This window comes from Thunnus maccoyii, chromosome 23 (assembly GCF_910596095.1).
Source record: "Thunnus maccoyii chromosome 23, fThuMac1.1, whole genome shotgun sequence".
NCBI lineage: Eukaryota > Metazoa > Chordata > Actinopteri > Scombriformes > Scombridae > Thunnus > Thunnus maccoyii.
This window is the reverse complement of record NC_056555.1, coordinates 10,687,697-10,704,919: the sequence shown is the minus strand read 5'-3', so window position 1 is coordinate 10,704,919 and position 17,223 is coordinate 10,687,697. Positions and strand designations below refer to the sequence as shown.

General features: G+C 40.8%; 1 protein-coding gene across 4 annotated transcripts in view; it reads left to right on the top strand.

Annotated features, from left to right (window-relative positions):
• The window catches only part of dock4b (dedicator of cytokinesis 4b), a 120,506-nt gene that overhangs the window by 95,248 nt on the left and 8,035 nt on the right, over window positions 1-17,223 (top strand). For 3 of the 4 annotated variants that reach the window (XM_042403105.1, XM_042403106.1, XM_042403103.1), the window contains 10 exons: window positions 285-451; window positions 4,351-4,437; window positions 5,951-6,127; window positions 8,936-9,019; window positions 9,290-9,409; window positions 9,840-9,961; window positions 10,988-11,108; window positions 12,598-12,679; window positions 13,942-14,051; window positions 16,224-16,296. In XM_042403105.1, the coding sequence (XP_042259039.1) occupies window positions 285-451; window positions 4,351-4,437; window positions 5,951-6,127; window positions 8,936-9,019; window positions 9,290-9,409; window positions 9,840-9,961; window positions 10,988-11,108; window positions 12,598-12,679; window positions 13,942-14,051; window positions 16,224-16,296 (1,143 nt within the window). The remainder of the gene's footprint in view (window positions 1-284; window positions 452-4,350; window positions 4,438-5,950; window positions 6,128-8,935; window positions 9,020-9,289; window positions 9,410-9,839; window positions 9,962-10,987; window positions 11,109-12,597; window positions 12,680-13,941; window positions 14,052-16,223; window positions 16,297-17,223) is intronic. The other variant, XM_042403104.1, reaches the window with a different exon arrangement.

The window sequence follows — 17,223 nt, the reverse complement described above, 5'->3', positions numbered from 1 at the left end:
TCTGGTTTGGATCCAGGTATTGTTCTGGTGCCTATTAGTATATCCTTAGCAAGGTATTGTTTCCGCATGAAAAAATAAAATATTTTATGTAGTGTTTGTGTATGTGTGTGGTTGTCAAAGTGCACACACAGCCACACACCTCACCATCCTGTGTGTATCCTCGTCCCCCGTGTGTGAATGCCCATGTTCTTTCGGGTCACTGAAGAATTCTTCTCCATTTTAGTGCTGCAGCGCTTTCCCTCTGTCGCTCTCTTGCTCTTTCCCTTAACTTCCGGTGCCTCCAGACCTGCAGATCTACGCTGTAACCCCCATCCCAGAGAGTCAGGATGTGCTACAGAGAGACGGAGTGCCTGACAACATCAAAAGCTTCTACAAGTTCAATCACATCTGGAAGTTCAGATATGACCGGCCCTTCCACAAGGGCACCAAAGACAAAGAGAATGAGTTCAAGGTATTGGAAAAAAAAGAGAAATTTACGAGTAGCAGAAAAAGAGATGATGATGAATATACATGCAGCACAGTGTGTAGATGCATACATACATGCATACAGTGTGCACTACATAGACACACATGCACAGAAAGATGTGTGTTGCTGCAAAATGCCATTTGCTATGAAATAAACAGGCAGGAAGATCAAGTTCTCTAGAATATCGCAGAAGCTGGAATTACACATTTATGATCATTAGCATTTCAGCGCCGCAGACTGATGTGAAATAGCTTCATTTTCTTCCCTCTCTACCTTTTTTCATCAATTGTGAGCTTGTGTAGTAGTGATGGTTTGAACCTGCGCTCAGGTGTTAGTGTGTGTGTAGTACATGTATTATTCATTGTGACACCCGTATCACTAATTATACTCAGAAACTTGGAGTCAGAGCTGTGTACAGCTTAGCAAAAATGAACTCTTTACTGTCAATTCAGTCGCACAAATGCAGCTGAACGCAATCTAAACACGTACACACAGACACACACCACACACACCCTGATATTAGGCTCATAAATATTCAGCACTAACACACACACTCTACGCAGTCATTTCATCTCGGTTCCATTAAGGCTATTTGGCCAAATTTAATCATGATATCACATTTCCATCAGGCTAGATATCTCTGCCCCTCGGGTGGGAATAATATGTATGATAAATGTTTGCATAGTGACAAAAGTGTGAAGCAACCAGGATATGGTGCAATCACTCACAATAAAAAAAAAAGGTGAAAAGGCTGCACAAGCTTCTAAAATTCAACAAAGAATTTCTATCTGCAAAAAAAAAACAATTTGTAGAAAGGTCAAGGCTTTTATTTTTGTCAGGTTTTCCTTTCAACTTCCTGCTCTTAAACTGTTTTTTTTTTTGTTTTTTTCAAGTGGTGTTCAGGTGGGTTTCTTGGCCTTAAAAAGCATAAAATCAATAAAAGGCAGCTGGGTTGTGTAGTGAGTCGGAAGACCCTTTTTCAACCTGAGGACACTGGATCAATAGGCTGTGTCAGCACTCATCAGCTCTGCTGGAGGGTCCTTGAGCAAAATGCTGGACTCTAAACTAAGCTTACAATAAATTAAGCTCTACTGTGTCTACTGCCTGTGGAGTGGGTCTAGCAGAAGACAGAGGTCCTTCTGGTGTTAAGAAAAATAATTATTAGGGGTGCACGATTCAAGAAATCTCACGATTCGATTCTGATTCTTGGGGTCACGATTTGATTCACAATCAATATGCGATTCAAAACAATTAGTGATTCAAAATCAGTTCACAATTCAATACATTCATAGATTTGATTCTAGATTGATGTTTTGAGTTACTCTTTCCATTTGACTGCAGTAGACACTTTTATAGGTCTCAAATAAAAAAGATCACACTGAATCAAATGTCAAACATTTGCTACTCAATGTCAACCTGAGTAAGATTTATGTTCCTTTAGTCCACTTAGTCAACAGGAAACCAAAGCAGCCCTGAGACAAAGGGTCAAATGAATACGTTATACAAAGATAAAAATGATTGCAAAGATAAACTGCTAAGTGCAAAACTTCAAATAATAACTTAAATTCATACTTCAAATAACTAAATCAAATAAACAACAGCTGCCTGCTACATTTAGTTGTAAAGTGCAAACGAGAAAATTGATCACTATAAGCGGGTGATAATTATAACCAATTTTGTTTATTTTTCTTAATTTCTCATGCAGATTACCATCTAATTGATATTTGTAAATTTACTACATGAATATAAAGTCATGAAACAGGCAGCTTCGCTATTTACTGAATTTTATTGACTGTTTCAAAATACAGAACAGCTGTTTAAACGCTTGTTTCGCTGCTGCATCTCGTTGGCTCGCTTTTGGCAGTTTGTCATAAGCTTCAAGGAGACTACGTTTTTCATTGAGAGAAAATTAATTTCTCATTCCCGTCCTCAGATAACCAGCTGGCAGCAGACCTGATGTGCGTTGTGCGTTCAGGCTGTGGGGGAGGAGGGCTGCAGGGGCCACAGCGAGAAAGTTGAACCAGAATCAACTTTTGGAGAAAGGCAACCTGTAACGCTGTACAACCCTGCCATATGACAAAAACATTACTAGGAAGAGAGGAAGACATTTCTCTTCGTTTGATAACGTTAAAAGTAAAATTAGGCTTTGCTGACGGCTTCCCGACTCATTTTAAAAAAGACGAGAGAGAGAAGCAGTGGTCGAGCGAGCTAGAGAGTGAATGAAGAGAGGGGGCGCCGGTAACGTTAGTGAGGAAGCTGGTGAATCAGATCAATAAAACTAAACATTTTCTGACTGTTTCACAGCGGTTACAAATGAATAAGCCCACAATGGCACAAATCTGCGGAGTTGCGTTGCAGCACCTGATAATGGAATTAGTCTTTTCAAGCTCCTTCTTCCCTTCGAGATAAGAAAATCTAAAATATGTCCAAATGATCGCCTTCATAGCCAATGGACCAGGTTGTATTTGTTTTTCTGTGAGCTACATCCATGGCTACATTGTTCGCAGTCCCTGTCTCCATGACACACACTTCACTTCCCTCTTGTCCCCGGAGTTGGGTCCGGGCGAAAACCAGCGCGGCGTCATTGCGCCATCTATGGGATTTAGCGAGCTAACTCATGTCAGGGAAAAACGGAAAACAGCGTCGTGGCAAGACTGAAACATGTGAATCGATTCTGAATCGGCAGAGATAGAATCGCAATTCTTATGTGAATCGATTTTTTGCGCACCCCTAATAGTAATAATACAATGATGTTTAACATTTTGGACAAAGTTAATGTCCTTTAAAATAAAACTAAACTATGTGTACTCAATTTTGAATGAGATCCAGAAGTCAAGCTGCAACTAATTAATATGTTTTATTTTTTTATATTGAGAGTGACTGTTATTTCTGGATCCTAGAGGCTTTGGAAAAAGCTAGTAACTGGACCAAAACATAACATATTTTAGATGAATTGATGGATTAATTAATGTTTAAAATGTCAGAAAATAGAGAAAAATGACCATCATGTTATCAATTATTTTGATGTATTTCTGTATACTAAGCATGACAGTTATTTCTGGATCTTGGAAACAGTAATTTGACCAAAGCAAGCTCTGGAGAAAACTAGTAACTGGACCTTACCTGAACTATTTTTCAGATGAATTGATGGATCTATTAATGTATAAAAAATGCCAGAAAATACAAAATAATGACCATCACAATTTCCCAGAGCTCAAGGTAACATCTTAAAATTGCTTCCTTTGTCCATACAACAGTCTAAATCCCCCAGATATTCAATTTACAGTGATATAAAACAGAGAAAGCAGCAAATCCTCAAATTTAAGGAAGCTGGAACCATTGAATGCTTTACATTTTACTTGATAAATGACTGTTGATAATAGTTTCTGCACTATCAAGAAGTCAACATTATAAGTTGGCATTAGAAATCTCATACACAGAAAATACAATATTGCTCTTTTTTATCGACGTGTTTACAACAAATATACTGTAGTGGAAGTGTTTCCTTAGGTGCTCAAGTCTCGTGTGAATATATTATGTTAATAGCCTGCAGTGAATGCTAGAGTTTCCATAGTTTACGTGCTGTCAGAATGACCTTGTGGGATGTTGGCATATTGACAAGCGTGCTGGCTGACAGGATAAGTGGTGCAACATGAATGATGATATTAGATATAAGACATGACATCTGACCTACACCTAAAAGTGGGTGTTTGGCAGTAGGTGTGCTCAACATGTTTTTCTCAAACTATATGTCGGTAATTAAATTGTGTAGTGTCGGCCAGAGATAGAGTACATGTGGGCATCAGGCATATGGAGCTATGGATTTTTTTTAACCATGTTTAGCGATCAGCTAATACTCAGGTGTATATTATGTGTTAATGCAGAGCCTGTGGGTGGAGAGGACAACTCTGACTCTGGTCCAGAGTCTTCCAGGCATCTCACGCTGGTTTGAAGTGGAGAAGAGAGAACTGGTGAGTGTGACCACCTCTGATGAAATAACCATGAAGACATAACTACAAAACAAAGTCATTTCACACAGGGGACACTGTAATGCACTTTTATTTTTCAGGTTGCAATTTAGAGCACTGCCAGCCAATATCCAAGTATTGATCCAAGTCATTGCATTGACCATCAATAATGACCTAGGTCGTGAGTTTGGGGCTATTGGATACATTTCATTCCCTCCATTGGATAGATTGGATGTCCCTAACCCTAAAAATCAAATTGCTTAGCTTTGATTACAAAAATGTCAATCTTGTTGGAATTGATTTTTATATTGGGAATTTTTTCCAATACTTCTTCTCATGTTTTAGCCTGGACTCATTATCACATTCGAATCGAGTCCATTCCCGCACTGTGTTGCACATAAATCCCCTCAAAAGCTTTCCGTCTTGGATCTTCTCTTTCAGATCTCTAAGGAGTGGAAGGATTTTAAATACTTTGATTTTGAATGTTTTGTCCAGCGTATGCAAAACATAAGACAGTGTCTGTCTCAGTGGGACTCAGCACATATTCTTTAGTGCATAGCTGCTGAGCGCGGTGTGAAATTGTGGATTGTGAATCCAGTGTTATTCTATGATGGTTATGCAGTGCAATAGCATATGAAATATGGAACTGGCAAAAGCTCTTATTAGCAAGCGGATTAAGCTTTGTGTGAGACAGAGGAAGAAAAAGAGAGAAAAGAACTGCAGGATGAAGGAAAGAACATTTTTAATGCTTCCATTTCCAAAAGTGACCGTATATACTATGGTATACTTAAAGCTGCTATAGTTTATTTTTTCATATTATCAATTAATCAAATGACCATATGTATGTGAAAAGTGTTGCTCATACTGATAAAGCCAGAGAATTAAAACCCAACTCTCAGCTCTACAGACTGTTTTAGCGTTGGTTTTATGCCCCCTGAAACATTACTATTTTGATTCAATCTTACCTCTCTTGTTTCCAGATGCAGCATGCAGCTGTTTTCTTTGAAAATAAATCAACTGTACACTACCTGCCTAGCATCAAACTTAAGACAGTCAAAGTTAACGTATTTGGCAGCTAAAGAGCCTGATGCTTCCCTTAGCAATTGGTGGAGACCAAAATTGAGCTAAAAGGGGAGTTAATATTGGACTGACATTCATCAAACAAATGCTAATGTTGCTCTGCATCTGCTGGATGTGTAAATAAGCCGTTTTTTGCCAGCAAGTTTGCCTTATTAACTGAAAAAGTGATAATATGTCACTACTGTGTTTACAGCTTGTTTCCGCTCCCCCGGAGTGGCTAAAAAAATGTGTTAATACAGGTTTAAAGAATTGTCCTCTATCGTAAAAGCTGTGCCATTTGGGGAAAAAATGGTGATTTATGTCAAGTTTTGTGTACAAATTTATTGAGAACGTAGTTTTTTTAAAAGGTGAATTCACACATCTTCAGAAAGGGTTAAGTAAAAGTCTTTCACAGTCGATAACCTAACACTGGTTAATACAACCTCTCCCTTCGCAGGTGGAAGTTAGCCCGCTGGAGAATGCCATCGAGGTGATCGAGAACAAGAACTTGCAATTACGGACATTGATCACCCAGTGTCAAAACCGGCAGATGCAGAACATCAACCCCCTCACCATGTGCCTCAACGGGGTCATCGACGCCGCTGTCAATGGGGGGCTGGCCCGCTACCAAGAGGTATGGACGAATATATGAAAGATAAGGTTGGAGGATTTTAGAGAGCGAGCAAGAAGAAGGCAATGACATATGGATTGCATAATGATGCATGAAGGTGGATGTAAGCGGAGAGATGTATGGACAGAGAGACCATTTTGTGGAGGGAGGAGCGGATGACCAGATGGATGGAGAGATGGATGGATGCATGAATGGCTGGGTGAAGGTTTGGTCGAACGGATAGATGACTGGAGAGCAGGAGAAGGTGGAAGCGGGAAAAATTAGATGGATGGGTGACACACGAATGGGTGGATGGATGGGGGAGCTGAGTTGATGGATGGATGGTTTGAAGGATAGATGTGGGGAGAGAGAGGGGTCAGGTCAAAAAATGGCAGATAGAGGAGTGGGAGGAAGGAGGAGAGAGAGATGGATGGCTAATAATGGCTGGATGAGTGAGATGGGCGTGTTTATGCAGCTGTTAAAGACAGACACACATGTTGATAGAGAAAAACTGAAATACTCCGACAAGCTTTTCAATCTACTTCATCTCCTAAAGCTCCAGTTGCAGGAGAGCATCATTTTCTTGCGCTACAGTACAATTTCCTAAGCAGGAAGAGCACAATTGCGGAAAAGGACTAAAAATCTACTCAAGAAAACGGTTTTTACCCTCACCAAACTGAGTGGACTAAGCGACTTGCTCTGTGTCGCATAGCAACCACCCTTTTCCACTGAGAGCGTGTATGTGGGGGTGCATGTTTGTGCATGCATGCCTGTGTGTGTGTGTGTGTGTGTGTGTGGGTGTGGGCATATACTGTATGTGAGTGAGCGTATATTGGTTTTGTGCAGAAGAGCATGCCTCTGTGTAGAAGTAGCCTATTAAGGTTTGTAGGATACTTGATAGAGCCGCAAAGGCAAGGGTCGCTGAAGTGCTTTCCTCCCTTTCTGCCATTATTTTGTTAGAAAAATGATAGCATATGGTATGACTTTCAGCTTCTAATGTACTTATAGAGCAGCCCTTTTGCTTTTATCCACTGTTGGTAGGTTCATGCCATTTTTTTAAATGTATATTTGAATGTGTAAATGGGATTCTTCTGGGTAAAAAATGACTTCTTTCAACCGTTTGTAATTTGTATTTTCATATCATACACAATAGAAACGGAAACATATTTCAATGACTTCGCATGAGACGGACACAGCAAACACTCAAAAGCTCATTTTTCTGTCCTGAATATCACATGCAGGACCCCATGGAGTGCGACGCAAACCTATTAATTTCCCCGCTTAATGCCGATTGACAGCTGCTGAGGTTTGCTCGGCTACAAATGAAGGGGAAATTGTCATTATTAATATTCAGATTTATTGCTTTAGTTTGAGTTGGAACCCTTTAGGGGGAATGTTGTCTGATTTATTTCCTCTCCCCTCAGCGTTTCCATCTCTAATTGGACTTTTCTAATGATTAACTGAGCCACTCCATGGCGGGGTCTCACTCCCTGCTGCCCGACGAGAGATTTCCATCATTTGTAGAAGTTTATTGATTATTTTCGCTGCCGTTTCTGGAGGTCCTCGGACAGGATTTCCTGCCGAAACGCAGCACTTCTCTCTTTAGAATTACTACCTTGGCACTGTTGCATATGTACTTTATAGTACATCAACTATATAGAGTGTAATAACGTTTATGTGATGAGATATCTTGGATTTCGTGTCCATCTGTGCTGCATGGCATTGCTATAGGAGAGGAGCATGACATCATGTTCAATGCATACTAATATATTCGATCTTGATAAGGATTGTCATCTGAGGATGTTTGTCTGGAATAATAATATTACTTTTTTTATTGAGGATTCACAGTCTGCAAGCCATAGTCTCATGCATTCATTGATGGGGGATCTACGTGTGTGAAGCGACAGTGAGCATCTTTTCCCGTCTTTTAACTGTCGTCTGGCTCTGTCTCTTTGGAGATAGACAGCTGTGTCCTTGATAGAAGAGCCCTGCTGATCTTTTTGTGAACTCCCCCTTTACCTTTCAGTCCATTTTTTTTGTGTGTGTGTGTTTTTCCCTCTGTGGCAGATTTCAAAACAGATTTTTTGCCAGGTCTTTCATCGGTTTGTCATCTCCTCTTTGTGTACTCCGATGCAGATTGAAAAGGATTTACCATAATCTGTAGACACATCACAAGTGTTGATGGCATTGTAAACAGCAAGGACCTGGCGTTAAATGTGTGGATGCGGGAAAAAAAAAAAGTTATTATCATTCAAAGCGGACCAGGAAATTTTTCATCTTATCTGCTTCTCCTTTGAGTCGCCTTTTTGAAGGAAATGTCTGAGAAGAGAATAGAAAGCAAAGGCTGTAAGCCATAATCAAGAAGCATGACGTTTCTGAAGAGACATGATCTTTAACAGGAAGCAGTGACATGAATAAAAGTGACATAAAAAGGCTTACAAAGTCCAACCAAATTGGCTCCTAAATCAAAGTAAAATCAGTCCTGTGAGATTACTAATATCCATTTGGCACCGTTTTTTTCTTTCTCTATTTTTAGCCGTTTTATTCTGGTCCCTGAACTTGATATTAATATCACAACACAGGAACGCAGTAAGGAGTATTACTCCCCATTTGAGTCAGATGTTAGTTTACTCTGTTTGCCTTTTTTTTTTTTGTCAGTTTGTTCGTGAATGTTTTTTTAAGGATTCAAAAAGAAAAAAGAAAAAAAAAGTGTGGACACTAATTCACTGTGTCAGCCCAGCGGGGATTCAGGTAACACTGCAGTGCAGAAAGCCTACTGCTTCAGCTCCTGGTGTGTGCATAACAGATGTTGTGCATTTTGTCTCCGCACAGGCCTTTTTTGTGAAGGACTACATTATGAATCATCCCGAGGATGGGGAGAAGATCGGGCGACTGAGAGAGCTCATGTTTGAACAGGTTTGTAATAGGAGTTAAAAACAAAATGTACACATTTACGATGAATCTGAAATACTGTAAAACGATTTGTTTTCACAAATTGTTCTTGTTAAAAAGTCATTTAATAATGTGAAAAAGCAAAACCATTAACTTTAAGATTTATTCCAACTGTGCAACTTCGCAACAAATCAGCAAATATTTAGCGTTTAACAGAGGTGAAAGAGTTGTTTCATTTGGAATTAATTTACCTTCAGATGTTGTCCAAGACATAAACCAGCTTTCGTCTTGCAGGCACATATTCTGGAGTATGGCCTCGCTGTGCACGAGAAATTTGTTCCTCAGGATATGAGACCTCTCCACAAGAAGTTAGTGGACCAGTTTCATTTGATGAAATCCAGTCTCGGCATACAGGTAGGCAAGAGGCCATGTTTGTGATCGTTGACATCTCATGATGCTGCATTTTAAAGGGTGCGTTTCAAAATTTGCACATTTCAGATTTAATGAGGGATTGAAAATTCAAGTTAAACAGAAGTTATTTCAGTTAATGACCATAAATCACGTATTAGGAAGATTAAAACAATCCCACTTGCGTAACATCATTCTCCTCAAATCATTAACTGAAGTCTTAAAGAGAAACACACGCTGTATGTGCCGACTGAAACCGACCGCTGTGTTCAGACTTCCGAGTGAATGACCCCTTCAGTCCTCCGAGGAGAAAGCTTCAGCTCATTAAACACACTTCCTTCATCTGTATTTGTGTGTATTTTATTTACAGACCTCATGCTGGCATGAAGAAGCATTTAATTATGTGCACTTCTTCTTCTTCAATTTGAAACTGCAGGAGTTTCCGGCTTATGTGCGCGCAAGCCCAGTGCACTTCACCAACGGGAGCCCACGTACGTGCAGAAACTCTGTGCCCAACATCATTAGCCCAGACGGTGGCAGAGGGGTTGCCAGGCGAAGGTGACAACCTTTTTTTTGTCGTGTTTTGTTTTTCTGTTTAGTTAAGAAAAGATCTGTCTTTTGTCTGATTCAATTGTGTCTCTCTTTAGTTTATTTTTTTTATTGAAAGAACACAATGTCACTTACTATTTCTTTATATTATAGTAGGGATCAAAAACATCAAAAAAAGGAATTTTCACTTCAGTCACAGGATATTTTTTTTAAATTCCTTCATATTGTCTAACCTTCCTGTGCTGCCCTTCACTGCAGACCTCAGTCTTGATCTTACTTCCTTTTATTATTTTACTTTCTTGAGTCCGCACCTCACCTCAAACACCAGACTCTGTTCCTTTGCTCTCTTCTTTTCTTCTTCTGTTCTTTACCGGTGTGGCTCCATCTGGGCATACAATAGGTGGGGGTGGCTTGGCTGGCACCCACAGGGATATGTCTGCGTGGCTGCTGCTAGGCCAGCAGGCAGACTGTGCGCATATGTGTGTTCCTGTGTGTGCGTGTCTTTTTTGATGTGTTCAGTGACCCTGCCACTCTGTCTACCTGCGACATTCCGCCTCCACAGTCTGATCCCAGAGGGGCACAGCCACACAGAAAAATTCAGACGCACACATCGCGGCAATCTCCCAGTGACATTTCACATTTTGCTTATTGAGTCTTGATTTCTTTTTTTTGTGCTCTGTTTGACAACACAAAACCAGGTTACATCTTCTTGGTAAAGATTTCTGTTTTAACCTTCCTTTTGTGTTTGTTCTCTAACCTTTCTTTTACCCTTTTGCCTTTTGGCAGAAATATGCTTGATGAAATGCTGTGATTCCTGCATCGATTATCATCTTCTAATCTGACATTTTCTGCCCATTTGTCTCTCTGTTTGTCTTTCTCCCCTCCCTGCCTCCCTTTTCGTCTGTCTTTGTGCGGCTCTCACTGAATTTTCGGTGAGTCGAACCTCTTGAGAATGATGAAACATAATACCATAACCTCTCTCCCTTTCCTGAAAGAGATCATAACCGTCTCTTTATGTCTTGCTCTCACCCTCAGTCTCCTCAGCTACCCTGCGGTGAACCGCTACTCCTCGTCCTCTCTGTCATCTCAGGCCTCCAATGAAGTCAGCAACATCACAGGGCAATCGGAGAGCTCAGATGAAGTCTTCAACATGCAGGTAGTCTCTCCCCCCCCCTCTCTCTCTCTCTCTCTGTTATTCACAAACACATGCAAACACTTGCCAATCAACACACTCGCACCACACAAAGGCTGTTAAAGTCGTAGATTGAGTCCATATCCCAACATTTGCCCTCCTGCTCCCTACAGAATACCTTTTTAATGCCTCTCACTCTCATTTCTCTCTCCTTTCCGCCCTTTCTCTTTGTATCTTCCTCCCTGCTTGTTCAGGGCTTTGTCCGGCCAAGCAAATTGTCATGATTATATCAAATAAGGACACACTGCTTTGTGTGGTCTGTCCAGGGAGCTCGCTGGAGTTGGGCAGTAATCTAAACTAGATTTGGCCAATTCAGCTGCCGACAACTCCTGGCAAGCTGTCTGCTGCACCTGGCAGGCCTGGAAATAACAGGCAGCAGAGAAAATCATGAGAGAAAAAAAAAGCTGTTGTCAGGGATGTGACTGAACCTGTTATGATATTATTTTTGAACATCATAGCTTTTATTCCATAGATCAAGCACAATTCACTGCAAGGTGATCCTAAAGATGAGTATTATTATGGTACATTTCAATTTACAAAGTGCACTTTAACCCCCATCTTCCTGGAGACACCTTATTTTTAATTTAGCTTAGTAAACTAGTGCACTACCTTAATAAACTAATGGCAAAGCTAATATCAGCATAAACAGAGCTTTAAGATTAATTTAAGAGCTATTAGCAGAATTATACAGTAATTTACAATAATAATAATTGTAATGTTATAATAATAATAATTACAGATAATTTTCGGAAATATGCTTATTCCAAGGATAAAATGAGAAGATGGATACCACTGTCATATCTGTATTATAGATATGAAGCTCCAGCCATCAGCTAGTTAGCTTAGCCTTGTCATCATTGCAAGGTTGCCAGGCAACAGGTGATGATTCCAGGAAGTCATGGCACCTGGCCAAGAAATAGTCCAGCTCAGGACCCCCGTAAAACCACAGCGTGTGGATTATACACTTGATGATGATCTTGATGAACAAACAAGACATAACATGTTAGTTAGTTAGTTAATAAGTGAACTTTAGTAGACAGATTTTGTTACCTTTTGACAGAGCCAGGCTAGCCATTTCCCCCTGTTTAAAGTCTTTATGCTAAGCTAAGCTAACTTAATTGGCTGCTGGCATCAGATTTACTGTACAGACATGAGAGTGGTATCGATCTCCTCATCTGACTCTTGGAATGAAAGCAAACAAGTGAATTTTGCAAAATGTCTAACTATTCCTTTAATAGGTAACTTGTATTTTGCTATTTTTTCTTCAGTTATCTTTAACTGTCATTAACTTGTTGAGTCCTTTTTTTAAGCAACGTTCTGCTTTACAGTTGCTCTGTTTCATATAAGATTACAGTCATTTTTCTAGTTTTGGATGAATATGAATATATAAAATAAGCTCATAAGCTTCATAATAATGATGTAATTATTGTTATCATTGTCATCCCACCTATAGCCCAGTCCGTCTACCTCGAGCCTCAGCTCCAACCATTCTGCCTCCCCCAACGTCACCAGCTCAGCCCCTTCCAGTGCCAGAGGTGAGACTGCAGGATTTTAGAATTCAATATACTGTTGTTGGCTTTTAGCTGATATTTCAATCCAGAGGGACTCACACGTAGGAAGCAGACAGGGGTTCAGCAAGACACACTGAACATGGGGACTAAACCTTTGACCTTTCAGTGACACGATGTTCTTTCAAGACAGCGCAGCGTCCTGTTCGCTGAGGTGAGCGAGGTTAGACTAGACAGCTAGGGATACATGAAGGAGAGGGAGCAAAAAAAATAAAAAAAATAAAGTAAGAACAATGAGGAGGGAGGGTTGAAAGGAAAGTCAGAGACTGAATAGAGAATTGAAAATAGAGAGAATACACAATTAGCTGAGATGAAAAATGAAATGGGCCAAGACGTGGAGACAAATGCTGCTAAAAGAAACATGGAGCCGGTGAAAATGCAAGACGGAGCAAGAACAAGTAAGAAATGATTACAGCTCTGTGGAGTATCCCTCTTGGACTTCAATACAATCTCCAAGTCCAGCCCTGGCCTCTGCTATCCAAGCCTCCACTACAGTGAAGTGTGAATATCTAATGCTTTTCTCTCACTGCCCTCTTATCTCACTTTGCTGAAATGTACAAACGCCTTTCTGCCTGACCCACATCATAAAAAGTAAGAATATATGAAGACGTTTATGGAAGCGTATACACTCCCCTTTGGCAAGCTGCTGGCAGCGGGCGGTGCCCTTATAAAAGTGGCCTCTGTCTACCCATAAAGCCTGCAGAGAATTATTGCTCGTGTGGTCTTATCTGAATGAGAGCCAGCGATGGGTATCTCATCCTCATATGATAGCCTTCCAAGTGCTATCACATTCGCTAATGGATCGAGATCCATATAGTAAGCTAATGTCACATATGGGGTGTGAGGGTTTCAGTATTTGCATACGTGTGTTACATATGTTTCTGTGTCGAGGTTCAGCACGTGTCGCTCTCGTGATTGTCCAGTCTTAACAGAGAGAGGGGAGGGAGGGAGTGGGGTTGAAGGAGGTAGAGGTGTATGAGTGTGTGTGGGGGGGTGGGGGGTGGGGGGGGGGGAGGTTGGGGCAGGCCATTTATCATGTTGTGGAGGTAGTGAGGCTGAAAAAATGGTAGAGGCTTGGAAGGAGAGAGAGAGAAAGAGAGATCGGCCTTTCCTGATCGCCAGTATTTGTGGGTAATACTCTAACACCTTGCTGCTGCTTGGTCCCTCGTGTCGGCACGTGCACAGTCTGTGTGTGTTACTGCTCTAACATCTCATACCATCCATTCCAGGTTCACCCCAGATGGCAGAGAAACACAAGCATTCCAGAGAAAACGCCTGCCTGTCTCCACGAGAGAGACCGGTCAGCGCCATCTTCCCCAACCCCCTGGACCCTGCACAGGTTAACACACACACACACACACACACACACACACACATACCATCTATGCACACACTTAAGGGTGGGCGGTATAACCTGTACAAATTCATTCACTGAACCAATAATGAAGATAATTGATGCCTCTATTAAAAAAGGGAAGTTTCCCAAGGACTGGAAGTCAGCCATCGTTGTGCCAGTTCATAAATCAGGAGACCCGACTGATGTGAGCAATTACAGACCTATTAGCATTTTACCCGTCATTTACAAAATCGCAGGGAAATGTGTTGCTGAACAGCTGACCACTCATCTCAACAGTAGCCCTTACACATTGCAATTTGGTTTTTGAGTCAGCCATTCCACTGAGACAGCAAATTGCCTCTCCTTGGAGAATGTCAAACTAAAAATGCACAAAGGAGGTGTTGTTGGGGCCGTATTTTTAGACTTAAAGGAGGCATTTGATACTGTCAACAACCAAATACTCATCTGTAAACGAGCAAATTTGAATTCCTCCTAACATCCGTCCTGTCTTGGAGGCAAAGTTCAGTAGGTAATGTGGCACGCAGACTGTCTGTGGAAGTCGAAGGATTCTATTAATTATAATAAAAACTGCGTGGTGCATGATGGATATGGCATAGTGAGTTGAAGGATCCTCTACTGTATCTGTATTTGCATAAAAATGATTCAACCTCAACCTTATGCAAATTAGTCTGTCCAGCGCAGCGCACCTGGCTCACGAAACTCAGATCAAACTATCAAACTAGGCAGTTCTGATCAAATATGAATCAAGATTCTGTTACTGCCCAAACCAGGCACCACCCAGCTTGCAGTACGTCTATCCAGTCAACTGCAGTGTTTCTGTGGTAAGCTATGTCATTTCTTTAAAACGTCATTTCTTTCGTTTAAAACTGCAAACAGCAGGTAAAAGCCAAAGATGCCGAAACTGAAGTTTAAAACAATTAACTTTTGGATTCTGGGTCAATTTTGGATGAATTCAGCAACTATAGTACTATAGTACTAATTTGTTATAGCTCCTCTTCTCCATAACAAAGGCAGCTGAGACTCATTGATATTGTAGTATTGAAAGCCAACCATAATGCTAAACTGACAGACAAAACTCAAAAACCTTCTCAGTTAAAATAGGTTTAAACTGCGGCCACAAAAGAAATCTATAGGATCATAATAAACGGGAAAGTTCTGTGTTTCCATGTTAAATAGCATTGAGGATATCATTAAAAGAAAAAAATAAAAGGTGGCTGTGATGTAAAGACAAATTGAAAAGTGGGTCTATATTTTTGAAACGCTGCTCTTTGCAGGCATATTTGTCCAACAGTGCAGCCGCTCATAAGGTGCGTACTGGGGCAGAAAACAAGGTCACCTTTGTATTGTGCAATATATCTCAATGGAAGACTTTTGACTTAGACGGGGAAAAATTTGCCTCCAGGACGAGGTCACATGCCACAAGGCATTTTTTCCTGTAGTTTAGAATAGCAGTTTTTCAAGAATGGTAGATGTTTTATTAAAGTTGGCCTTCAGACAGACAGTCTAGCATTGCCTCATTTTCACAATGAAAAAAACATTCCAGTACAACAAGCTAACTGTAATGTTGCCAGAATAACAAGAGCCACCAAGAACAACATAGTTCCTGCTCCAGCTGAAGGGCAGCACATAATGCAATCACACACTCCATCCTTGGTGACAAAGCCACTGTAACAGAAAAGTGTTGGCTTCTCATGGCCATTCATCTCTTAACGGCCGGTGCTGATGCTGCTGCTGGCACCGCTCACCTGTTTTTCTTTACCCTGTTTGTGCTGTGATGTTGTGTTTGAATCAAAAGAGTCGTTTTAAGTCTGCAGGTGAACAGATGTTGGGAGGCCACACATTTTTTTTCCCAACCTGACAGCAGCGGCTATTAGGTATTAGCTGGTAATGGAATATTGATTATCAGAAGCATCGATCACTTTACTGTAATTAGAGCAAAAGGGTACGATGTCCTCCACTTCTACAAACACGGAGACATAAAAGCTTTTACACAGTAAACACTCTTTCTGTTTGGCTCTGCCTGTCTGCTGTTCCTTGTTATATACCGCTCAACCCCACACACACTCCCGCACGTGACACATATTGTTATCTCAGATACACTGTGCCATGCTGTAGGTTTTGACAGTAAACTTGAACTATTTGTTCCTTGTCCAGAGAGCTCCTCCTCATCAGATAGGCGATACCACTTTACCACGGAGTGACCCCAACCTCTCAGCACCAGACAAAGGTAAAATACTGTGTTAAGCATATTCTTTCACATACACTCTCATACACTCACTAAAAAAAGCCTTGAAATAAACACTCACCTTTCAGGGAATCCCCTCCAGTAGAATAATAATGCCAACATGGGAAGGCACACTTTATTAAACCTTCTCTAAAGTGTAAAATTTAAAATATTTTTATTGTTTCATGTGTCTGTTATTGTTGCTTAAAAGGGCATTCCTCTCCCATTATTCAAGAGTTCTCTCTGGAGCAGTAACAGGCAGCTTCTCTATTACTCATTGATGCTTACACAAGCATCCAGGGTGGCAGTCATCTGTCCAGACATGCAGTGTGTGTGACAGTTTGACCACAGCGTGAATGGAGGCATCTGTCTTCACGCAGCTGCTTCAGGGAGCATTACCTCCTCAGAATGCGCGCACACACATAAATGCCTTCACACACACACACATGCTGGGCTCCCATTTTCCTCCGACTCCTAACCAGCCACACCGCCTAGTTCACAGTTTTTCATCATCCCAGAAGAGTAATAAAACGACAGGTACAGCTCCTGCATCACTGATGGACGTGTGTGACATTCATATGTATGAATGCATCTCTTAGTGAAGCCCCCATGTTGTCATTTTGCTCAGCATAATCAAGGGAAGATGCATATTTCTTGCGTTTTCTCACAAAAATATGCCTGTGAATTGTGACTGAAAGTTGACCCCCCTCATGTGTAATTTAAAAGAAAACCTGAACATTTGATTGCTTTTCTCTGAACTGTAACAAAACTCTGAGTATACAGTGAACATGTGAAATGTATTTCCTTTCATCTGTGCTGCTCATTGCTACAAAAAAAAAAAAATAGAGCAGCGTTCAGAACAGTTTGTGAAATAATTAGAGGAGTGTGGATGTGATAACTTCCTTGTGACTCACAAATAAGCACACCTTT